Below are 24,617 nucleotides of genomic sequence, written 5' to 3' on the forward strand. Positions count from 1 at the left end.
TGTTTCAAGCCGCCCTGCAGGTTGACGGGAAGGGGCAGAGCCTCCAGAGACAAGGACACTTGAGCAGGCATCTCCGAGGGAGGGAAGGAAGGGACAGCCCACCAGAGCTGAGCCCCCTGTGCGGTTCTCTTGGGGGGGGGGGCGCTGGGGTTCTGGAATGTTCTATGCCTTTGTCTGGGTGACTGTTACCCGGATATGCCTGCTTTATGGAAGGTCATCAACCCATAGGACAGTAACAAACACACGTACGTACAAATACATTTATTTCGGGGAAAATGGACACCGCGGGGATGAGCCACATTCGGGAAATTTGCTATAATCACGGAAGGTACACCCAACACACTGAGTACTTCTCGTGTTCCACATCAAACGTGGCATCGGAAAGAAAAATTTAATAGAAGGTGAAAAAAATGAAATGAGTGAAACTGTACCTTCAGTTTAAAATTTTTTTAATTTAATAAAAGGAAAATAAAAATCGTGCACAGACAGTATAATCTCAAGCAGTGAGGCAGTGAGGGCGCGTGTGTCACTCACGCCCGTGCACACCTATCCAGGTGACCCTCGGCCCTTGTGCACAGACCCTGCAGTAGAGATCCCGCGAGCAACTTTTGGCTTCTGAAAACTTCGCTCCTCGCAGTGTCCTGCTGCCGGGAAGCCTGACCGATGACACAAGCAGCGGATGGACACGTGTCCTGTGATTTACGTGTCCCCTGTCCCCTGTTCGTACAACAGAGCAGACCAGCCGAGTGAGGAGAACACGTTCATCGTCCCGTCCCGCGTCTATCAGGACCCGGAGTGTCCCGGGGCAGCTGGTGGGCCGTGGGGGGGTCCTGGGGTCCACGGAACAAGGGGAGGGGACGCTTAGCTCATCCGCAGTGGGGGGCTGAAAACGCTCAGGGGCCTTTACCTTCTTTTGTGAAAGAAGTTGTTGGGCAAACGTGGGGAGGGGCTGCGGTCTGAGGTGGGGGGGAGGGGCGCCGGCCCCACGACAAACCGTTTGCTCACAATGCGCCCTCATTTTTGTTGGGCTGCGAGGGAGGTGTCCACCCCGTGCAGCCGAGGGTGGGGCCGCCACTTTTCAGGCCCCGGGACCCGGCACCCGGACAGGGGTGGGGAGGTGGGGATGCTTTAGCGCCTCAGTCTGTTTCCAACCACGACCGTAGTAAAAGCAAAGGCTCATCTAGTCGGTTCACCTGTTCACCGGAACTGCCTGGCACTTCCTGCCACGAAGACCACTGAGCGTGGCTGCGGGGCTCCCGTGGCCCCCGGGCAAGCGAAGCTGGGGACGGAGGCCCAGGTGCCTGTCCGGCCACCTCCCCGGATGCACCCATCTGGGGACAGCCGCGGGACCCCCTCATCTGGCCAACCGTGAGAGCCCAGGCAGCCTCGGGCCTTCGGGGGAAGAGAGAAGAAAAGCAGTTAGAGAAATAACAGGACGAACCGCGCCTCAGGAGGAAATGATGCCACCAACCAGGGAAGGAAAGCAGAGAGGGGAGCAGAGGGGCGGGCAATGGGCAGCCCTGTGTGCTCACGTCACCACTTGACCATGGGGGACCGTGGCCTGGTGGACGCTGCAGGGAGCCGGGCAGGGGGAGCATCCAGAGCGCCAAGGCCCTGGGGCGGATGTGGGCCCGGTGGGCTGGAGTGGGGGGACAGGGCCGGGGTCAAGGCGGGTCGGCTGGGACTCCTGGCACTGAGACCCTTAGCCTTAGAGTGCAGGAGCTGATTCTAGGAGGCAGGAGGGGGAAAGAGGGGGCAGGAGGGAGTGGGGTGGGGACAGGAGGGGACGGGGGGGGCAGGAGTGGCAGGAGGGAGCAGGGGGAGTGGGGGGAGGCAGGGGAGCACGAGGGCCCGCAGCCTCATGGGGGCTGTGGCAGAAGCCCCCCACCTCCTGCTGGGTCTATGTCTGTGCCCCGCATTCCACACCCCAATTCCGGCCCCCCACCTAGGAGGGCAGAGCCCGGAGAGCCCGTGGGTGGCACCCGGGCACCCGGCCTTGGGGGCACTCCACTGCACCCCAGGGCAGGGCAGAAAGTACTGCTTTGCTGTGGGGCCCAAGCAAGCTCTGGGGCCTGGCTGGAGCCCCTGTCCCTGTTGTGGGGACCCTGGTTGCTCAGGCCTAGCTCTCAGGCACCTGGCCTTCTCTCACCCAGGTACACTTCCCAGATATTTTCCCGGAAGATAGCCGTAGAGTTGGCTACCGCGATCACGTTTTACAGATGGGGAAGCTGGGGCTCAGAGCCCCGAGATCTGATCTGGGGCTGAGGCTCGGTTGCAGGGGTGGGGGCCTTGGCCGCCACAGGGAAGGCAGTCCGGGTCTGCGTTCCTGTGGAAGCTTCCAGAGAGAGCTGCCCGGAGGAAGCCCCAGGTACACCCCTCAGGGGGGCCTGTGGTGGGGCGGGGACCCTCCCCCACACCAGGGCTCCTGTGGGGAGGGGCCCCCACTCCGGACACACCCAGGACAGAGCCCTGGGCTGCTCCCCACCTCAGCCCAGACTCCTCTCCCCCGCTGGCCCTCAGGGTCCAGGTAGCACCTCCGCCCTGTGTCCAGACCGTCCGCCATCCCCGTCCCCACCCCTTGGACCTGGGCCAGCCTGGGGCACCTCTTTCCTCCCTGTTTCTCTGTTCCTCTGTCTCTGTCTCTCCCTCTGTCTCTGTTCCTGTGTCTCTCCCTCTCCCTCTGTCTCTGTCTCTGTTCCTCTGTCTCTGTCTCTCCCTCTGTCTCTCTGTTCCTCTGTCTCTCCCTCTGTCTCTGTCTCTATTCCTGTGTTTCTCCCTCTGTCTCTCCCTCTGTCTCTGTCTCTCCCTCTGTCTCTCTGTCTCTCCGTCTGTCTCTCTGTCTCTCCCTCTGTCTTTGTCTCTGTTCCTGTGTCTCTCCCTCTGTCTCTGTCTCTCCCTCTGTCTCTCTGTCTCTGTCTCTGTTCCTGTGCCTCTCCCTCTGTCTCTGTCTCTGTTCCTGTGTCTCTCCCTCTGTCTCTGTCTCTGTTCCTGTGTCTCTCCCTGTGTCTCTGTCTCTCCCTGTGTCTCTGTCTCTCCCTCTGTCTCTGTCTCTGTTCCTGTGTCTCTCCCTCTGTTTCTCCTCTGTCTCTGTCCCTCTGTCTCTGTCTTTCTCTCTGTCTCTGTCTCCCCTTCTGTTCCTCTGTCTCTCCCTCTGTCTCTGTCACTTCCTCTATCTCTGTTCCTGTGTCTCTCCCTCTGTTTCTGTCCCTCTGTCTCTGTCCCTCTGTCCCTGTCTCCATCTCTCCGTCTGTCTCCTCTCCTGTCCCTCTGTCTCTCCCTCTCTGTCTCTGCGGTGGCATCTGTCCGCCTGTCCTGCTCTCGTCTCAGGAACCAGATGCGCCTAAATTCTAACCTGATTCCTCCCTTCCGGCCTCCACCCTTCCCCAGTCCCCCTGTCCTAAGGGCAAAGGTCGGACTCCTGACTCACCCCTCCCGAGTGACCCTCACTCGCCTTCCCTGGATTGTTCCTCGAATGTCAGCATGAACCAGTCAAGTGGGGTGGGGTCGGGGTCAGGCAGCCCCGGGCCGGAAGGGACATTATTGTCCACTGGAGCGGGTCACTGGGGAGACAGATAAGCAAAGGACTCCCAGCGACAGAGCCCATCCCTCCGGGAAGGACCGGGTGGGAGTGGAGGTCGGTCAACAGGGCCATCAGAGAGGGCTTTGCACCCAGCTGACCCCGCAGGCCAGTGAAGGGAGCTCCCGAGGGAACGGCCCCGAGGGGGCTGGGTGTGGCCTGCTCAGTGACCCAGGAAAAGTGGCAGCGGGCCGGAAGGATTGCCAGGTGCAGATCGCTAGTGGGCACGTCCCCACCCACACTAACTCTGTCCCAAACTCTGCTCTGCCTTCAGGATCGGCTTGGCCGTCATAACCCTCAGGTGGGGTTCTTCCCTTGCTCTCCCAGGTTAGAGGCCAGGCTGGGCTGGAGGGCACCCGGGGCCAGAGGGCACCAGGTGGAGGCTACGACGCTCTCTGCGTGTGCCGCGGGCCCCCCAAGCCTCCCTGCTTGACCGCAGTGGAACCCCGTTTCCCACTGCCGTCCCCCCACCCCTCTCGGGGCCGCCCCATGCCCGGCGCTGGGTAGGAGGACAGAAATCCCGCAGCTGCCCGGAGAGGCTGGGGGACAGCCGGGTGACGACCCGGGGAGCCGAGCGCCCTGGGGGCTGCTGTGGGTCCCAGGGGCCCACCTACAGGCACCCCGCATCTGAAGGGGCTTCGGTACCCAGATGCCAGCGGGGACCCAAAGCTCCCTGGGAAGCTGGTTAGAGCCTGGTGCTCGGGGCCCGGAGGGGTCCAGGCAGCTCCAAACACCGAGTGAGCAGGGCAGTGGGCTGCTCCCAGGGCCCAGGTCCACCTCACGGCCCTGGACGGGGTGGGGCGGGGCAGGGATGGCCCCGCACATAGCCTGCTGGCAGAAGGAGCCGGGGAGAGGGGGGGCCGCCCCACCTCCTTCTGCCGCTGGGGAGTGTGACGGTGAGCTCGAGCCGAGCATCCCAGGGTCTGGAGAGCAGCGGTGTCCTGCAGGGAGGGGGGGAAGGGAGCACCCTGGGGGCGGGAGCCCTGGCGGCTGCGTTTGCTCAGTGGGAGGGGCTGGCCAGCGCCTGTGGGGCAGTCCCGAGGGTCTGCGGCGCCTCCACAGATAAGGCATTAACAGTTGGGGCGGACTCACCTCCAGATCTGCTGACGCCAGGTGCTCGGGGCGAGGTGCCAAAGGTTCCCTATAAAGTGCTGGGGCTCTGGGCCTGCGGCCACTCGCCCTCTGGCTCCCGACCCGCCTGGGCCACCAGGGACCGGCCCTGCGACCACCATGGTGAGGCTCGTGTTGCCCAACCCAGGACTGGAGGACCGGATCCCGTCCCTGGACCAGCTGGAGAGCATCGAGGCCAAGGAGGCCGGCTCCCGGCCCCAGTGGGACAACAAGGCCCAGTACATGCTCACCTGCGTGGGCTTCTGCGTGGGCCTGGGCAACGTGTGGCGCTTCCCCTACCTGTGCCAGAGCCACGGCGGAGGTGAGCCCCGGGCTGGAAGGGGGTCCGCCTGTGAACGACGGGATGGGGCCCCGGACTGAGGAGCCCATTCGCAGGGAGGGGAAGGAGTCCCCGGGGGCCGTGGTCACACACGCCGTCCCCCTGGAGTGCCACCTGCCTCCCCTGCGGATTCAGCCTCCACGTCCGCAGCGGGGGCAGGGCTGGGCAGGGTTGCAGGGCGGTCCGGGCCCCCACAGCGCTCTGCTCTTGGCTCGTGGGGCCGGCGAGGGATGTCTGCCGCCCGGACCCGCGCGTCCAAGCGTCTGTGTGCGTCCTCGAAGAGCACACCTGACCTGGATGTGAGGGGTCTGAGGGGAACCGGCCGCTCCTCTGGATGGAGCCCCCTCTCCGAGAGCGGGAGGGGCAGTGGGGGACAGCCCTTCGCAGGGCCACCACGCGGGCACCGCACTCCTGCCTGGATAGAGGAGGGAGCTGGGCCGGGAGCAGGCGACCCACAGAAGGACTCCCTGACCTCAGGCCGCCCTGCCACCCCCAGAGGCCTTGGAGGGCCTTGCCTGGACCGCAGTGGTCTCCTTCCACAGGCCGAGGCTGCCCCTCTCCCTCTCCCCCGGCCCTGTGACGCTGGCTCTGTGTCCTCACCATGGTCGCTTCGCCCGCCTCCGGTCCCTATGGGCGACAGGGACGGAACCTCCATGAGTCCGCGGCCGCAGCCCTGGGGAACCCTGCGCTGGGGCTGAGCTGTAAACAAGGAGGGGTCTGGGGCAGGGGCAGGTGCTCACTGGGGAGACGGGCTGTGCAGAGCGGGCTGGCTGTCCCGGGGACAGGCACCCCAGTGATGTGTTTGCGGGGCTGTTTGCTTCTTACTCTGAAGCACCCGCAGGCTGTCACCTGGGCTTTGTGATCTAAAAGCATCCCCGGGAAAGGCAGAAGTGCTCGTTCCTGGGTCAGCCTCAGGGGCCCTGAATTTCCCAGGGTTGAGCTTCCCAAGGTCTGGGAGGGACCTCAGGCCTCCTCAGGTCTCACGGACCCCTGATCCAGCTTCTGACTCCGGAAGCGGAAGCGGAAGCGGCAGCCACAGCACAGGGGGAGCCGGAGGGAGGAGGGGCCCCAGCAGTGCAGCCTCTGCGGTCGGTCCCTGAGCCTGCCTCCCAGCTGCCTCTGGGGCCAATGCCCCTTCCTTCTGGGACTTTACACTCACGTGCCCCCCAGGACCACCCTCAGAGAGGGTCCCAGCCTGCTCCTGCTCACTTGTAACTGGGAGCCCAGCACCCCGCAGATTTCCTGCCCCCTGGACAGGGAAGGGGGCTGGCTGCACCCCTGCACTGCGGTCCTGGTGCTGTATTCACCCGCGGGAACCGTGCCCCCAGACCCTGCAGACTGACGGGCTGTCCCCCAGTCAGCCCGGGGAGCGGAGGCCTGCCCTGCGCCTCCACAGCGAGGTTCCACGCTGGCGCCGGGGCTGGGGGTCCGACCTCTGCGCTCCGGGACCCTCCGTGGCTCACGCTCTGTCCCGTCCAGGCCACCCACGCCCACCGGGAGGCCAGCAGCCGAGCCCAGGAGGCGGAGGGCCGCAGGGAGGTGACCGCAGCCGGTGACCCTCCGCGCGACGCCTCCCACGCCTGCGGCCCCAGCTGTAAGGGGTGGGGGGGTGGCGTGACTTGAGGGAGCTGGTTCCGTGAAGACGTAACATGCCTCCAACTACTTCCAGGACTTTTGGGTAATTTGCAAAGTACGACAAATATTCATTTACTTTATTTTTAACTTTATATTTTGGGGAAAAAAAGTCAGAAAAGTAGACAAAACGACATCCCAGACCCTGATTTCGATTCAGTCGACAACGTTCTGCTGTATCCGCGGCGGTGCGCACGCACGCACCCACCCGACATGCCTGCGCGCACACATCATGCACTGACGCACATGCCCACATACCCACGAGCGCACGCACCCACGCTCTCGATGCGTGCACACCGCACGCACCTACACACGCGCGCAGCCCACACCCACGCGTGTGCACACACGCCCCCGCACATCCGCGCAACACCCACACAACACGCGCGCACCCATGCACGCATGCGTGCGCAGTACGCACCCACACACACGTTCACACGCCCGTGCACCCACACACGCACGTACGCATGCATGCACACACCCACTCACCCACGCGCGCGTGCACCCACGCGCAGTGCCCCCTCTGGCGCATGGCGTTAGGAGACTGTGTGGTCACTCGAAAGGTTCCCAACGCTGGGTCTCTCTGACTGGGGTCCCCGGGGCAGCGCTGTGAAGGGCGCAGGTGCAGGTGGTTCCCGGGTGGGCTGTGTCCTCCGCCTGCACCACCTCGGGGGTCTGTGTTTGGCTAGTGCTCCTCCCACCTCAGTGGGAGTTGGGCACCGGGCTCTGTGCTCCTCTGCAAGTGACAGAGGTCCACGAGCCCCTGAAGGGCAGGTTTATCCCCACATCACATGGTGGGGTGGCACACAGCCACCCCACGCCCTGACCCAGAGCGTGTACGGGGCACGCGCTCTCACAGGGAAGCTTCCTGGGGCAGGAGAGAGCATCGGAGGGGGGTGGGGTGGGAATAGGATGCAAATGGGATTAGGGTGGGACTGGGGTGGGACTGGGGTGGGTATGGGAAGGTGCTGCAGGGTTTGTGGGTCACCCTGACCTAGGAGGAAACCCGTGTGTGGACGTGGGCCTGGGCCGGGGCGCTGGGCAGGGGCACGTGAGCCGAGCCCAGAGCTGGCATCAGGAACTCCTCCAAGGGTCCCTGTCTGTCCCCTCCCCCAGAGTCCCTGCTGCCACTTGTCAGACGCATCTCCGGGTGTACTTCTCTTTAGGAGTTTCCTCCTCTGTGAGCTCAGATAGTATCGCCCTTCTGTGCCTTGGCCATGGTGACCCCGTGCTGTCCTCCCGGGCCTGGAAAGGACCTGGGCACGGGCTCTAAGGTGCAGGCCCCAGGGGCAGGGAGGGCAGAACGGCTCGCCCAAGATGGCTCTCTGGTGTTTGGGTGATTTCTGGAGAGTTCGGTCTGGTCTGGACTGTGGACGGAAGGCGGGAAGGCCCGGGGGTGGGGGTGTGGGGGGCAGCAATCCACATCTGCCTTCAGAATGACAGTGACAGGGATGGAGGGGAGGGACCCTGGGGGTGACAGTGAAAGGGTTGGGGGGGGGAGGGACCCTGGGGGAGGCAGGTCCCCCACCCACACATCTGTCGCCATCGCCTACGGGAGCCTGGGGAAATGATGCCAGTTTCCCGGGACCAATTCCGTGATGAGTGCCACCCACATCCCACAAAGCCCCTGGCGGCCTGTTGAGAGTGTGGTTACCCCTCAGGACTAACACAACTGGGCCTCCCGTGGGTCTCCAGACTCCCCGCCCTGTTTCCCGGTTCCTTAGAACGCCAGCCGTGCTTCCGCACCAGCGGGTCTGTCCCCCATGGGTGCCGTCCACCCCTCCCCCGTGCAGCGGGCTGCCTCTGCGTGTGTGTGCGCGCGTGTCCACCGGTGCGGAAGCCTGGGCAGCACAGGGACGCCCGTCTCCAGGGACCTTTGGAACCACATCCAGGCGCCACGGTGCCTGCTGGCCGCTCTCCCTCCTCTGCCCTTCCCTGCTTCCTCCACCTTTACCCACGGGAAGGAAAGAAGTAGCTGGGTTAAAAAAAAAAAAAGCCACGTATCCCCCAGGGCCTAATCTGTAAAGAGCTCTCGGCCTCGCTGGAGAACATTCTCATCCCTGGAAAAGAGCGTGGGGCCGAGGGGCTGCTCCAGGCTGGACGCTGCCCGGGGCCAGGGTACTGGGTAGGCAGACCCACCTGCCTCGCTGGGATGGGCCCCACAACGTGGGGGCACAGACGGCTCATTTTGGGCATGTGCCTGACCCCTCCTCCCCCCTTCCCCCACTGGCTGTGCCCACCGGGGCGGAGCCTCACACTCAGGGGAGCCGCCCACCTGGAGGAGCTTGTGTGAGGGAGGGCGCCGGGAGAAGGAGGTGGCTTCCTGGAAGAGGGGCTATCCGAATGGGGTTTCCCAGGATGAATAGGAGTTTCCTGATGGGGATGCAGGGACCGGAAGGCTGGTGGGTGAAAGTGGCGTCATGAGAAAAGGGGAGATTGAAGGACATTCTGGAGCCTTGTCCCCAAACGGACTTGTTTTCTTGGTAATTTTGCTCAGAGATTTTTTTTCTTTCTTTTATTAAAAAAAAAATGTTTACTTTTGAGAGAGATAGAGCACGCGAGGTGGCAGGAGGACAGAAACAGAGGGGGGCAGGGTATCCAAAGTGGGCTCTGTGCTGACAGCAGCGAGCCTGACGCAGGGCTCGAACTCACAGTGAGATCGTGGCCTGAGCTGATGTTGGGCCTTTGACCGGCCGAGCTTCCAGGCGCCCCGCTTAGAGATTCAAATCAAGCCCCTAAGAAAACGTTGGAGAGGCAGCTCTTTACTTTTATCTTAACCCTCACGGACACGGTGACACGGTGACACGGTGAGCAGGTCCTGGTGGGGTGTAGGTGGCCCCTGCCCGTGAGCCTGTGGCCCGGGCTGGGCCCCCAGACCCAAGGGGATCCAGCTGGTGGGTCTTCGTTCCCCGTGCCCGTCCTCGCTCTTTGATTTTCTGTCATTGTCACCTTGAGGGCCACATCCCCAGTCGTGGCCCATGCCCCTTGCTGTCCTGGAATTTTGACCTCGGCATCCGAAGGGGCCTGTCCCTGGAGTCCCGCGTTGGGAGGGAGGCCACTCAGGCAGTCCAGCACGCAGACTGAGGATGGCCCGCTGCGGGTGGGAGCGCCACTGGGCTCTGCGCGGGGGTGGGGGTGGGGCTGTCCCTCCCAACACAAGGGACCCCGCAGAGGAGAAAGAGGCAGGGAGCGAACCCAGGGCAGAGGGGGTATAGGCTGATGCTGGCAGAGATGGCCCAGGAGAGGGACCGAATGCTCGCCCCTCCCCCGCCCTCCACCGAATGCACCGGTCAGTCCTGAAGCCATCAGTGTGTCCAGACCCTCGTCGGCAGTCCCTACAGCGCAGCTGCAACCTGGCCCGAAGTTCACGCTCTGGTGACCTCGACTGTGCTGGTCTCTGCTAGGTCGCGCTGGGCCCGAGGAGGGAGCGGCCCAGGGGCCCCGAGCCCGCCGCCTTCGCTAATTTCCCGTCTCAACCTGCTGTCCTGCGCTGAGCCAGCCTGGTCCTGGTGCCCCCAGTCCCGGGGGTCCCTGCATCCCCTCATGTGGTCGCGGCTCCGGGTCAGGGCCTTCCGAGGCCCTCAGTGTTCCCCAGCTAGCCTCCCGAGGCTCAGATCAAGGACCCCGGCGTGCACTCCCCCGGGTCGGTGTCTGAACCCTCCGCTCCCGTGACCTCTCCCCTCTGACCCTCGTACCCGGCTCCCCCCGGCACGCGGACGCCTCCGCTGATTCCGGGGGCTGCCGTCACGGCCCACGGACGCCACCGTCGGGAGGTGGCGTGTGGTGGCTCCCTGCGCGGCGGTGCTCGTGGACTTGTGGTCGGGAACCTCCCAAGTTTGTGTCTCTGCAGGTGCTTCCTACAAACGCCTGCGTCGCCAGGGGTGGCCCGTCGCCCTCCCGTGAGCCGTCCTCTGACACGCTGCCGCTTCTCCCCACGCAGGGGCCTTCATGATCCCGTTCCTCATCCTGCTGGTCGTGGAGGGCATCCCCCTGCTGCACCTGGAGTTCGCCATCGGGCAGAGGCTGCGGAAGGGGAGCGTGGGCGTCTGGAGCTCCATCCACCCGGCCCTCAAGGGCGTAGGTGCGCCGCCGGGCTCTGCCGGGGTCCCCTATTGGCAGCAGGCGCCCCTCCTTCCTTGCCCGCCTTCACTGCCTGATTTCAGGGAGAGGAGGGGCCCAGCGCTTAGGCCCCGCCCCCGGGCCTTCGCAGACCCCCTCCTCACAAGCTCAGGTCAGGGCCTGGGTCACTGCTGGCCGCCGGGGGCCAGCGGGGCAGCGGACACCATCCTGAGTCCCCAGGCGCCCAGCGGGTTGGAGGGTGTAGACGCACGGGGAGAGTAGAGACCCCCGCCCCTGCGGACTCCCTGCCCTGATCAGGGCTCGGGAGTGGCTGGATGGCCCCGAGGTGGGCTGACTGCTGAGGCCACACTCTTGCTCTCCAAGCTTCCTCCGTCCACTCCTTAAGGTCAGCAAGGAGGTTCCTCCCCAGCAGTGACCCCTCGGCCGGCACTGACCCCTCGGCTGGCACTGACCCCTCGCCCCAGCACTGACCCCTCACCCCAGCACCGACTCCTCACCCAGCAGTGACCCCTCACCCGGCACTAACCCCTCGCCCAGCAGTGACCCTCGCCCGGGAGTGACCCCTCGCCCGGGAGTGACCCCTCGCCCGGCAGTGACCCCTCGCCCGGCACTGACCCCTAGCCCGGCACTGACCCCTCGCCCCAGCACTGACCCCTCAGCCAGCAGTGACCCCTCGCCCAGCACTGACCCCTCACCCCAGCACTGACTCTCACCCAGCAGTGACCCCTTGCCTGGCACTGACCCCTAGCCCGGCAGTGACCCCTCGCCCCAGCACTGACCCCTCGCCCGGCAGTGACCCCTCGCCCGGCACTGACCCCTCAGCCAGCAGTGACCCCTCGCCCAGCACTGACCCCTCACCCCAGCACTGACTCCTCACCCAGCACTGACCCCTCGCCCCAGCACTGACCCCTCAGCCAGCAGTGACCCCTCGCCCAGCACTGACCCCTCACCCCAGCACTGACTCCTCACCCAGCAGTGACCCCTCGCCCGGCACTGACCCCTCGCCCCAGCACTGACCCCTCGCCCCAGCACTGACCCCTCAGCCAGCAGTGACCCCTCGCCCAGCACTGACCCCTCACACCAGCACTGACTCCTCACCCAGCAGTGACCCCTTGTCCGGCACTGACCCCTCGCCCCAGCACTGACCCCTCACCCACCAGTGACCCCTCACCGGCACTGACCTCTCGCCTGGCCTGACCCCTCACCCCAGCAGTGACACCTCACCCGGCACTGACCCCTTGCCCACCAGTGACCACTTGCCCAGTAGTGACCCCTCGCCTGGCACTGACCCCTCACCCCAGCAGTGATACCTCACCCGGCAGTGACCCCTCGCCCAGCACTGACCTCTCGCCCGGCACTGACCCCTCATCCCAGCACTGACCCCTCGCCCGGCAGTGACCCCTCGCCCCAGCACTGACCCCTCACCCCAGCACTGACTCCTCACCCAGCAGTGACCCCTCACCCGGCACTAACCCCTCACCCAGCAGTGACCCTCGCCCAGAACTGATCCCTTGCCCGGGGATGACCCCTAGCCCGACACTGACCCCTCGCCCCAGCACTGACCCCTCAGTCAGCAGTGACCCCTCGCCCCAGCACTGACCCCTCGCCCCAGCACTGACCCCTCAGTCAGCAGTGACCCCTCGCCCAGCACTGACCCCTCACCCCAGCGCTGACTCCTCACCCAGCAGTGACCCCTCGCCCGGCACTGACCCCTCGCCCCAGCACTGACCCCTCGCCCCAGCACTGACCCCTCAGCCAGCAGTGACCCCTCGCCCAGCACTGACCCCTCACCCCAGCACTGACTCCTCAGCCAGCAGTGACCCCTTGCCCGGCACTGACCCCTTGCCCCAGCACTGACCCCTCGCCCACCAGTGACCACTTGCCCGGTAGTGACCCCTCGCCTGGCACTGACCCCTCACCCCAGCAGTGACACCTCACCCGGCAGTGACCCATCGCCCAGCACTGACCTCTCGCCCGGCACTGACCCCTCACCCCAGCACTGACCCCTCGCCCGGCAGTGACCCCTCAACCCAGCATTGACTCCTCACCCGGCAATGACACCTCACCCGGCACTGACCCCTCGCCCACCAGTGACCACTTGCCCGGTAGTGACCCCTCGCCTGGCACTGACCCCTCACCCCAGCAGTAATACCTCACCCGGCACTGACCCCTCGCCCACCAGTGACTCCTCACCCGGCACTGATACCTCGCCCGGCTCTCACCCCTCGCCCGGCACTGACCCCTCACCCCAGCGGTGACCCCTCACCCGGAGGTGACCCCTCGCCCAGCACTGACCTCTTGCCCGGCACTGACCCCTCACCCCAGCACTGACCCCTTGCCTGGCAGTGACCCCTCACCCCAGCACTGACCCCTCGCCCGGCAGTGACCCCTCACCCCAGCACTGACCCCTCGCCCACCAGTGACCCCTCGCCCGGTAGTGACCCCTCGCCTGGCACTGACCCCTCACCCCAGCAGTGACACCTCACCCGGCACTGACCCCTCGCCCACCAGTGACTCCTCACCCGGCACTGATACCTCGCCCGGCTCTCACCCCTCGCCCGGCACTGACCCCTCACCCCAGCGGTGACCCCTCACCCGGAGATGACCCCTCGCCCGGCACTGACCTCTCGCCCGGCACTGACCCCTCACCCCAGCACTGACCCCTCGCCCGGCAGTGACCCCTCACCCCAGCACTGACCCCTCACCCGGCAGTGACCCCTCACCCAGCACTGACCCCTCATCCCAGTACTGACCCCTCGCCTAGCACTGACCCCTTGCCCAGCAGTGACCCCTTGGCCGGCGCTGACCCCTCACCAGGCACTGACCCCTCAACCCAGCACTCACTCCTCACCCAGCAGTGACCCCTCAACCACCAGTGACCCCTCAGCCGGCACTGACCTCTCGCCCGGCACTGACCCCTCACCCCAGCACTGACCCCTCACCCGGCAGTGACCCCTCACCCAGCAGTGACCGCCTCACCTGGAACTGACCCCTCGCCTGGCACTGACCCCTCGCCCAGCAGTGACCCCTCGCCCACCAGTGACCCCTCACCCGGCACTGACCCCTCGCCCACCAGTGACCCGTCGCCCGGCACTGACCCCTCACCCCAGCAGTGACCCCTCGCCCAGCAGTGACCCTTTGCCTGGCACTGACCCCTCGCCCGGCACTGACCCCTCGCCCGGCACTGACCCCTCTCCCAGCAGTGACCCCCACTCCTGAGCAGTGACGGTCTGGTCCCTCCAGGCATCGCGTCCATGTTCGTGTCCTTCATGGTGGGCCTCTACTACAACACCATCATCGCCTGGGTCATGTGGTACTTCTTCAACTCCTTCCAGGACCCCCTGCCCTGGAGTGAGTGTCCGCTCAACGCCAACAGGACAGGTGAGCCCTGGGCAGGGCCAGGGAGCTGGCGAGCTGCCACTAGCAGGGTGGGGAGGCCGCACCTTTGATCACGCGGGCTGACCGTCCACGGACACTTGCCCTCTGATTTTCCAGATTTTGGATGCCTGGAGCTCAGGTCGGGCAAAACCCAGGGCACACTTAAGGCAACAGGGCATTAAAAGAAGGGCACGTTGCAGGAGAAAAGCCCTTAAAATTGGTGGCTTCCCCGTCAGGAGGGGCGGCGTGGCCCAGGAAGGGGGTGCTGCCCATCCGCCTGGGCCTTGCAGCGAGGACAGCCGTGCGTGGGGTTCTGAGTTGCCGGCGGGGGGGGGGGGGGGTGTGTGTGCGTGGGGTGTCCCGGAAGCCACTCCCCGACATTGTTGGGACGGCGTCGTGAGCCCTCCCCGGGCCAAGCCTGTGGGGTTCTTGTCTGCCTGCAGCAGGGACAAGAGGGAGAAGGCAGGCAGTCAAGGCCCGGGTGCACACCCCACACATGCACGTGTGTGTGGGTGTGCATATGTGCATGCACACATAGGTCTGTGTGCATGTGCACACATGTATGCATGGGAGGTGTGTTTGCGTGCAGGTACACTCGTGTGCACATATTTGTGTGAATGTGCACCGTGTGTGGGTGCATATGCATATGTGGGTGTGCATGTGCGGGTGTGCGGGTGTACGCGTGCATGTGTAGGCGTGCGTTTGTGGGTACGCGTGTGCATGTGTATGCGTGTATGTGCGGGTGTGGGTGTGCATGCGTGGGTGTGCGGGTGTGGGTGTACATGTGTGGGCATGCGGGTGTGCGTGTGCGCATGTGCGCATGTATGGGTGTGTGTGCGGGTGTGCATGTGTGGGTGTGCGGGTGTGGGTGTACATGTGTGGGCATGCGGGTGTGTGGGCGTGCGGGTGTGTGTGCATGGGTGTGCGGGTGTGCGTGTGCGCATGTGCGCATGTATGGGTGTGTGTGCGGGTGTGGGTGTGCGGGTGTGGGTGTACATGTGTGGGCATGTGGGTGTGTGGGCGTGCGGGTGTGTGTGCACGGGTGTGCGGGTGTGCGTGTGCGCATGTATGGGTGTGAGTGCGGGTGTGCATGTGTGGGTGTGCACGGGCACATACAACGTCCCCGCTGTCAATGTCTCAAAAACACGACCTGTGTTTCCCATGGCTCGGGCCCCGGTCCCCGTTCCTCACCTTGGCTCGCACCCGTGCCCGCTCTGATGTGTGCGAGTGCCCGCCCCCAGGCTACGTGGAGGAGTGCGCGCGCAGCTCCTCCGTGGACTACTTCTGGTACCGGGAGACCCTCAACATCTCCACCTCCATCAGCGACTCCGGCTCCGTGCAGTGGTGGGTCCTGCTCTGCCTGACCTGTGCCTGGAGCGTGCTCTACGTGTGCACCATCCGCGGCATCGAGACCACCGGCAAGGTGCCCGCGGGGCTGGGGGGCGCCCGTGCACCTTCGGCCGCTGTGAGGGTCGTGACCCCTCCCCCCCACCGCTGTCTGGGCGGGGCCTCTGCTGCCCACGTGCTCAGGAAGCCGTGGGACCCACGGTATCCCCAGTCGGGAGGCACCAGATGGTCCCAGTCCCGCAGAACGCTGGGAAGTGGAGGGTCGGGCACACCTCCCTGCCTGGAGTCTGGGGGCCAGGGGCACCCGGGAGGGGGTCCTAACCCGCAGCCCTCTCTTCCCACCCCCCCCCTCACCTGCCCCGCCCACAGGCCGTGTACGTCACCTCGACGCTGCCCTACGTGGTCCTGACCATCTTTCTCATCCGGGGTCTGACACTGAAGGGAGCCACCAATGGTATCGTGTTTCTCTTCACGCCCAACGTGAGTCCCCTGAGGTCCGCCCAGAGGCAGGGAGGGGGTGGCCGGGCCGGGGGCGTCAGGGGCCCATCGGCTCAAGTACGGCTGTGTGGACAGAGGGTGGCCGCCACCGGGCCGTGTGTCAGCCAGCACCTTGGGAGTGAGGCTGAGGGGTCTCTGTCCTGCCACAGGTCACGGAGCTGGCCAACCCGGTCACCTGGCTGGACGCGGGGGCTCAGGTCTTCTACTCCTTCTCGCTGGCCTTCGGGGGTCTCATCTCCTTCTCCAGCTACAACTCTGTGCAGTGAGTGCGGGCGGGCCTCCCTACCAAGGGCGGGGGCGGTGGGTACAGGGACCTGGGTCCCAGCAGTGCGGGTGGCCACAGGGTGCATAGAGGCGGGCTGGTGACTCCGGAGGGCTTTCACCGGGGGGTCCCTCCAGTGAGGCCCGTTTACGACCCAGCCTCCCCTTGGCACCTCGGTCTCCGTGACCCTGAGCCCTGGTGTTCCACCCCCCTCGCCCCCGGGCACCCAGGACCCCCAGGGGCGCCCGTCCCTGCAGCCCAGCCCAGGCCGACACCCACACGGCAGGGGCCCAAACCCCCAGGGTCTCCAGGACCGTCCGGTTGGGACCAGTGGTCCAGCAGAGAGCGAGCCTCGGGAGCAGACGCGGAGGGGGAAGGGCCGTGGTGCTGGGCGGGACAGGACATGCTCCCCCCCCCCGCCCCGGGGCCGTTCACCTGCTGGGCTCCCACGTTCCCAGGGTCGTGCCAGTGCCGTCTCCAGGCCCCGCAGATGTCGCCCGCCCCAGGGAGCCCCGTGCCCCCTCCCCTGAACCAGCCGCCGCCTCTTGGGCTGTTTCGAGGGCACGGACTCCCGGGAGCCGTCCTCTGCGTCTGGTTTCCGTCACCGCACCATGTCCTTGGGGTCCGGCCCTGCTGCAGCCCGTGTCGGGGCGTGCTTCCTCCCACGACCGAGCCACGCCCGGTGTGTGGACGGGCACGCTGTGTTCACCCAGCCGTCCCGTGGCGGGCCCGATTTTTCCACACCCTCGCCAACACCTTATTATCCCACTTTCTGATGCCGGCCATCAGAAGCATCTGGAAGGAGGGTGTTGGCATCAGCGGGTGGGGGTGGGAGGTCAGGGGCCGTGTTCTGGGCCCTCTGGGCTGCAGGGGGGCTTTGGGCGTCCAGGGGGAGTTGGGGGTCCTGGCCAAGCCCAGCACCTCGAAGCCTCACGACCCAGGGGAGTAGGGATTTGAACCCGGGGTCTCCAGGACTGGCGGCTATGGGGGCGTGGGGAAGTGGCAGAAGGGCAGAGCGGGGTCGGGACGCAGCTGCGCCGTCTTCGCTGAGCGCCCACACGGGCCGGGCGGGCGTCCCCGGCCGTCAGTGACCAGCCAGTGCTCTCACTGCAGCAACAACTGTGAGAGGGACTCGGTGATCGTGTCGGTCATCAACGGCTTCACGTCCGTGTACGCGGCCACCGTGGTCTACTCCATCATCGGCTTCCGTGCCACCGAGCGCTTCGACGACTGCTTCAACACGTAGGTGGCTCGCCCGCCCTGAGGAGCTTGCAAACTGCCTCCAGGGAGCACCCCCCGCCCCCCCGGGCCTGCAGCCAGCCTGGCTCTCTTCCAGGAACATCCTGACGCTTATCAACGGCTTCGACCTGCCTGAGGGCAACGTGACGCAGGAGAACTTCGCGGAGGTGCAACAGTGGTTCAATGCCACGGAGCCCGAGGCCTACGCGAAACTGCATTTCCAGACCTGCGACATGAACTCCTTCCTCTCGGAGGTCGGTGCCTTGGGTGGCGCCCCTGCGGTTCGGGCTCTGGGGGCAGGGGGCGGGCGCCGAGCTTCCCCTGCGAGCCCGGTGCCCACGGGCCTGGCCTCCTCCAGTGCCTCACGTCAAACACGTGAAAACACCCCGTGGGCTACTTTTACTATAGTTCCTCCTACAAAAACGCCAGTGTCCTTATAACCGTCTCGCGATCTCGCTCGATTGGCGTATGTCACTCGGGGAGGCTGACGCCTTAGTACAGCTGCAGATCTCCTCTGATGTGCCACTGCCTTTGAACTCCAGTCTTATTTTCCCTTTTATTAAAAACATGTTTTTGCCATCTTCTTTTTGGGAGAGCGCAAGGTAGGAAGGGGCAGGGAGAGGGGGACGGAGGATCCAAAGCAAGCTCTGCACGGATAGGCTGTCTGCACAGACTGTGACATGGGGTTCGAATTCACAAACTGCGAGATCATGGCCCGAGCCGAGGTCGACGCTCAACTGACCGGGCCACCTGGGCGCCCCTCTGAGTCCAATTTTAATGATGAGTAATGTTTCCGTATCGTTAAGGTTTATGAGCCCGAATTTATCAGTTTTAATTCTGCAATTTTCTTATTTGGAGCCGCACGGTATTTGGGGGCATGCCACATGCCACCAGGGCCCTGGCCGCGAGTTTTCCATCAGCAGTGGGTCCCCGCCGCCCCGTCCCCAGCCCCAGGCCACCAGGCTGCTGCGTCTGCCTCCGGTTTTGCTGCAGTCTGTGCCCCGAGGCTGGCTGGGCTCGCCCGCTCATCCTGAGTTTCCTCGCACGGGCGCACCGCTGCCCTTCGCCACCGCGTCCTCCCGAAGTCCTGGCTCGCCCCACAGGGCGGAGCTGGTGTGTGGAGGGCAGCGGCACGTTTTCCACAGACTCATGTAGATGCCGTGAAGTTACTTTGGGGTCCCTGACTTCTGAGTGGGTCCCCGGGACCGGAGCCCGTGACCTGCAGGGAACACGGGGGCCCCGGGCTCCCGACTTAGCCTCTCAGCCCCACCAGGAACACCCACTGCCTGGAGGGAGGACCCAAGGCAGAGGTCTCACTGACCCACGTGGGGCCAAAGGCAGGGGCACGGGGTCAGCCGGGGTGCCACGCGGAGCCCTGGCACTTCTGCGTCCGCAAGCCCGTCGTCGCGCACGGCCTGGCCCACTGTTCGCAGCCCTAGGGCGTCTGTTCGGGACACGTGCTCGGGCTAGTAAAGTCATCCTGAGCTCTGAGCCCAGCTGTGTGGGGAGCGGCTCAGGAAGCGTCCTGTGGGGTGACACCTGTCAGCGAGCAGACGGTCTGCCGTGCCTGCCACATGTCTGTCTGGGCCGCGTGGGGCCCTGACTGCTGCCAAGCAGTGCCACCCACTTCCTGGTGTTTGAACTCAGTCAGCTTTTAAAAATGCAGTTGGGCCCAAGAGATGAGTTCTGGTGGTTTTCCCGGGTGGCTGAAATCAGCGCTTTCCTTGTGCGGGGGGCGGAGGAGGGGTGCTCAGCAGGTGCAGGGATGGGGAAGGACAGGGGCTCTCGGGGGGGGGGTGGCGCTCAGCAGGTGCAGGGGCCCTCGGGGGGGCTCAGCAGGTGCAGGGATGGGCAAGGACAGGGGCCCTGGGGTGGGGGGAGGCTCAGCAGGTGCAGGGTCGGGCAAGGACAGGGGCCCTCGGGGGTGCTCAGCAGGTGCAGGGATGGGCAAGGACAGGGGCCCTGGGGGTGGGGGGAGGCTCAGCAGGTGCAGGGTCGGGCAAGGACAGGGGCTCTCGGGGGGGGGGGGTGGCGCTCAGCAGGTGCAGGGGCCCTCGGGGGTGCTCAGCAGGTGCAGGGATGGGCAAGGACAGGGGCCCTGGGGGGGGGGGGAGGCTCAGCAGGTGCAGGGTCGGGCAAGGACAGGGGCCCTGGGGGTGGGGGGAGGCTCAGCAGGTGCAGGGTCGGGCAAGGACAGGGGCCCTCGGGGGGGCTCAGCAGGTGCAGGGTCGGGCAAGGACAGGGGCCCTCGGGGGTGCTCAGCAGGTGCAGGGATGGGGAAGGACAGGGGCCCTCGGGAGGGCGCGTGCCTCGCTGATGGAGCTGCCCACCCTGCAGGGCGTGGAGGGCACGGGGCTGGCCTTCATCGTCTTCACGGAGGCCATCACCAAAATGCCTGTGTCCCCGCTGTGGTCCGTCCTCTTCTTCATCATGCTCTTCTGCCTGGGCCTGTCGTCCATGTTTGGCAACATGGAGGGCGTGGTCGTGCCCCTGCAGGACCTCAAGATCATCCCCGAAAAGTGGCCCAAAGAGCTGCTCACAGGTATGTGGGGCCGGGACAGCCTCCAGGCTGCAGCCTCGGCCGGGACGCAGGGCCTGGGTCCGCAGCAGCCGTGCTCTCTGTCCCGAAGGCCTCATCTGCCTGGGGACGTACCTGATCGCGTTCATCTTCACGCTGAACTCGGGCCAGTACTGGCTGTCCCTGCTGGACAGCTACGCCGGTTCCATCCCGCTGCTCATCATCGCCTTCTGCGAGATGTTTGCCGTGGTCTACGTGTACGGTGTGGACAGGTAGGAGGGAGGCAGGAAGTTCCCGCGCTCGGGGCAGGGGAAGACGGGCGTGTGTGACGCGGGGCCGAGCGTGCATGTCCCTGGAGAGCGCGCGGGGCATGGGTCGGCGGGGCCGTGGGCAGAGGAGACGGGCCGCCCGGAGCCGTGTGGACTTCCAGCCGTGGGTGCTTCCAGAGCCAGCACGGATGAGCACTGACAGGCCACACAGTCTAGGGGGTGGGAGAGAGGAATCGGCAATCACCCGGAAACAGACCCCTCCGGTCTGACCACGCGATTGAAAATTCCTAACTGAGGACAGCTGTGCCACACGGAGGCGAAGCACTGTCGTGTCTCACAGGCCGAGAAGCCTGAACTACATGAGACGCGGGCGCAGGTGGACCAGGAGGGGCTGAGTAGCCGCGGGGGTGGGGCGCGAGCAGCGGAAGTGAGAGCTGGACGCGGCCAGGGCAGGGCGCTCGCCGTGGGGAGCAAGGCTTCCCTGTGGGGCCCCGGGGCTGCCGGCCCGGGGTGGGGGGGTGCTGTGTGCTTCGTTACGACTAGGGGCGCGTGGCCAGGGGAGCTCCGTGGCGCGGGCGCTCTGGGCCTTTCTAGGGGAGACAGTGCCACGCAGCCAGACAGAGCCCCAGGTGAAGAGAGGTGGTGAGTGGGCCTGTCAGTGGTCTGCACGGCCGGACGCTCAGGGCATCACGCCCCGCTCGGAGGTGAGCCGGGGCCCAGAACGTGGCCGAGGTGCCCTCGCCAGGGGCCGGGCTCACCAGGGCCTCAGAGTCCGCCGGCCGGTGTCCAGCACCAGTGCGCACGCACGAGCCCTTGGAGGCGCGCCGATGTCGGGATGCGGCCTCTGTACCCGTGAGAGCTTGCCCGCGCCGGGCCATAACACACTTCGAACCAGCCCGGGGGCCACCGAGGAACGCGTGCGGCCCCGCCCGTGCTCACTGCTCTAGCAGACTCGGGGAAGAGAGTTGTGATGCAGGCCCGTGACCACGAGTGAATGAGGGCACGGCCATCTGTGAGTGCCCCGGGACGGCGCGAAGCCAGACGCTCGTGGGGGTCGCTGCACGACACACGGGGGGACGGGCCCGCACAGAGGAGATGCACCACGGCCTCCCCGGCCCTGCTGGGTCCAGCCTGGGGCTGAGGCCTGGGCAGCGGTACCTTCCCAGAAATGTCCTCTGGATTCTCTTTGTCCTGGGCAGCTCGTGGCCACGCTCCGCGGGCGCCACGCTCATTTCTGCGGAACGCAGGCTCTGGTGCAGAAGGCAGTCCGGCCCAGGGCGGGGGGGTGGGGGCTGTCCAGCTGTGGAGCCGCTGCCCTGCAGGGAGGCTGGGACGGGACGGCCTCCCAGCCTGCCCTTCATCCCCGGAGCTCTAACCCCGCTCAGTGAGCGCCTGCCCGGACCTCCACGTGGCAAGTCTGCGGGCTGGAGCCCTGGGCGGTGGCGCCTTGGGCCTCCAGAGGCTAGTCCCTGAGGTGGCAGGTCTCTGTGCACAGGGACGGCCGGGACTCCGGTCAGAGGAAAGGCCGGGCTGTGGCTGCAGACGGTGACGTCTGTCTGGGCTGGACAGGCCAGCCGCCCTCGGCCTTGAGGGGATCGTAGGCCTGACCATGTCCCGGTGACAGCTTTCTTCCCACCTCCGTGTCCAGGTTCAACAGAGACATCGAGTTCATGATTGGCCACAAGCCCAACATCTTCTGGCAAGTCACGTGGAGGGTGGTCAGTCCACTGCTTATGCTGGTCATTTTCCTGTTCTTCTTTGTGGTCAAGGTCAACGAGGAGCTGATCTACAGCGTCTGGGACCCTGCCTATGTGAGCCGAGGGGCTGCAGCGGAGGGGGCAGTGGGGGTCTTGCTCCCTGTGGGGTCGGGAGCCCAGGTGCCCCTCCCCTCTGCCACGAGGGCCGGGAGGTGACCTACAGGGGGAGGGGCATGTACCCTGTAGGAGACCTTGTTGGCTGTACATGCGGCTGTCACCCCTGCTCTCTCCCCAGGAGGAGTTTCCTAAATCCCAGAAGGTCACGTACCCAGGCTGGGTGTATGCCGTGGTGGTCATCGTGGCTGGGGTGCCCTGCCTGGCCATCCCCGGCTTCGCCATCTACAAGCTCATCAGGAACCACTGCCAGAGACGGGGGGACCGCCAGGGGCTGGTCAGCAGGGTGTCCACGACCTCCATCAATGGGGACCTGAAGTACTAAACGGCCTGGCCCGGGGCGTGTGGCCGTCGGAGTGAGGGGGGGAGTCCAGGCCACACACTTGAAAGTGTGTGCGTGTGTGTGTGTGTGTGTACACGTGTGGGTGTGTATGTGTGCACAGATGAGGGTATGCATGTGCATACTGTGTGTATATGTGTGTGCACGCATAGGCACACGTGTACATGTGTGTGCATGTGTGTGCATGTGTGTGTGCACACGTGAGCATATACACAAGTACACGTATATACATGTGAGCATGGGGGGTGTATGTGAGCATGTGTGCATGCCTGTGTGTGTATATATGTTGAAATGTGTGTGTGTACACGTGCATGAGTACGTGGTGGGCATGTGTATAATGTATTGTGTGCACGAGTATAAATACGTGCATACGTGTTTGTGTGCACACGCTCCGAGGACAGTCGGAGCTGCGGTGTCCTGGGGAGGCCGCGTCTGCACTGCTCGCCTGCGCCCCTCAGGACCGGCCTCGTTGCCACCCACCTTCACCTTGCTGTCGACCCTTGACCTAGGAGGTACCTGTGAGGTCGGGACACTGGTGCCCCACCTGAGGATGGCCCTTCTCAGGCCCCTTGGCTGTGAGCCTGAGAAGACTCGGCTGGGTCCTTCGGAGGCCTGACCGTGCCACTGCCCCCCCCCCCCCCCGGCCACCCCACCAAGCTCCGAGCTCTGGCAACGTGCCAGCTCGGTGAATTCCAGTGAGTTCCAAGCCAGTTAATCATTGCTTCTGCCGCCGCAGGGAGATGAGCAGTTAGACGGAGCTCAGCTCGGCCAGGCTGAGGCGGAAACCACCTTTGTGTTTTCCTTAAAAGGAAGTGAACCGCGTGAACGCGTAGCCAGGTGTTGGAAAGGCCAGTTATACGGTAACTCGGCCGTGGGCACCACGGTCGAGGACAGTCCACGGTCCCGAGCACGGCAAGGACCGGGAGGCCTAACCGCTTGGTGCCACTGAGTGAAGTCGGGCTCTGGCTCTTCCCTCCCTGTCTCGTGAAGGTTGTTTTCTGGGATTCGACAGTCTCAGTCACGTGGCACTTGGGGTGGTTTTCTTTTTTTTTTTTTTTTTTGTTTGAGACAGAGACAGAGCATGAACAGGGGAGGGGCAGAGAGAGAGGGAGACACAGAATCCGAAGCAGGCTCCAGGCTCTGAGCCGTCAGCCCAGAGCCCGACGCGGGGCTCGAACTCGCGGACCGCGAGATCGTGACCTGAGCTGAAGTCGGACGCTTAACGGACTGAGCCACCCAGGCGCCCCCTGGGGTGGTTTTCTTAATGGGCTGGTCGCCTCCACCCTCCAAGAAAAAGCCTGGAGACTTAAGTTAAACTGGACTTTCTGAGGATCCCCTGGGCAGGGGTGGGGACCTGGGTCCTGGCGCCGTGTTCCCCCCCCCCCCCCACCGGGACGTCCCTGTCCCGTCGCCTCCCATCTGGCAGTGACCACGGAGCGGAGCCCCGCAGCCCCCGCTACGAACCTCCAAGCATCGGGGCGTGTCCAGTCCCGTGCCGTCACCTGGGGAGTCCTCGGGGCAGTGCGGGCAGCTGGCTTGCAGCCCCGCGTGCCGGGCCTTCCCGGGACCCCCGCCCCGCTCCGGCCTCCACCCTCCCCTCGGCCTCTCCCCGAAGCCTTCCCACCCCCGCTGTGAGAACACAGTTGCAGTAACCGGTCCGTGCGCTGCCCCCTGGGGCGTGTGGAGAGGATTCTGGGGGTGTGACCCGGGGGGGATCATCCGGTCATCCCACCCCCGGCCAGTGCCCTGCTCACAGACTCGGTGTCTCTGCAAGTTGTTGGAAACGCGGGTCTCGTGGGCATCACGTGTACCGGTCTAAATAAATCGCCATTTCATATTCTCGGCCTAAACGTCGTCTGGAGGCAGAGGGATGAGCAGACGGTGGAGCCCCAGTCGCTCCGGGCGGCGTGGACTGCGGGTCCGGCCGGGGGGCGCCACGTGGACGCCACGTCCACGTCGCTGTGCCCGCGGAGCCCGGGGCGTGGTGAGAGGCCCTGTGAAGGGCAGGCCGCGGCGCCCTTTGAGGTCAGAGGTCAGGTGGGCTGGGCGGGGGCTACACCCTCCCCTCGCCTTCTCACTCCCCCTCCCACCCAGAAAGGAGCCCCTGGAAGCGTGTCCACCGGGGTCCCCGCCTGTCCTGCAGGCATCCACGGGGCGTC

The 24,617-nt window shown here is 65.3% G+C and overlaps 1 protein-coding gene and 1 long non-coding RNA gene across 2 annotated transcripts; one reads left to right on the forward strand and one right to left on the reverse strand.

Moving 5' to 3' along the window:
- Positions 1-246: 246 nt before the first annotated feature.
- On the reverse strand, positions 247-1,726 carry LOC109260224 (uncharacterized). The gene is made up of 2 exons (XR_002076908.2): positions 1,194-1,726; positions 247-717 (listed from the first exon to the last, which is right to left on the reverse strand). It is a non-coding gene; the product is annotated as an uncharacterized LOC109260224 (long non-coding RNA).
- Positions 1,727-4,728: 3,002 nt separating this feature from the next.
- On the forward strand, positions 4,729-22,623 carry SLC6A19 (solute carrier family 6 member 19). Its single transcript, XM_053906846.1, has 12 exons — positions 4,729-5,009; positions 10,597-10,737; positions 13,980-14,117; positions 15,356-15,537; positions 15,831-15,941; positions 16,109-16,221; positions 17,335-17,463; positions 17,558-17,714; positions 19,798-20,002; positions 20,091-20,250; positions 21,896-22,058; positions 22,240-22,623. Exons 1-12 carry the CDS (start codon positions 4,808-4,810, stop codon positions 22,441-22,443), a joined length of 1,905 nt encoding a protein of 634 aa, XP_053762821.1. The 5' UTR covers positions 4,729-4,807; the 3' UTR covers positions 22,444-22,623.
- Positions 22,624-24,617: the final 1,994 nt, after the last annotated feature.

The sequence above is a fragment of the Panthera pardus genome, unplaced genomic scaffold, assembly GCF_024362965.1.
Source record: "Panthera pardus isolate Hobbes unplaced genomic scaffold, ASM2436296v1 HiC_scaffold_2, whole genome shotgun sequence".
NCBI classification, from domain to species: Eukaryota; Metazoa; Chordata; class Mammalia; order Carnivora; family Felidae; genus Panthera; species Panthera pardus.

Excerpts from the sequence above, each read along its gene's own strand:
- SLC6A19 (XM_053906846.1), top strand. The coding sequence starts at position 4,808 with ATGGTGAGGCTCGTGTTGCCCAACCCAGGACTGGAGGACCGGATCCCG. Across the intron at positions 5,010-10,596 it reads GTGCCAGAGCCACGGCGGAG|GGGCCTTCATGATCCCGTTC; the intron begins GTGAGCCCCGGG and ends CTCCCCACGCAG. Across the intron at positions 20,003-20,090 it reads GCCCAAAGAGCTGCTCACAG|GCCTCATCTGCCTGGGGACG; the intron begins GTATGTGGGGCC and ends TCTGTCCCGAAG.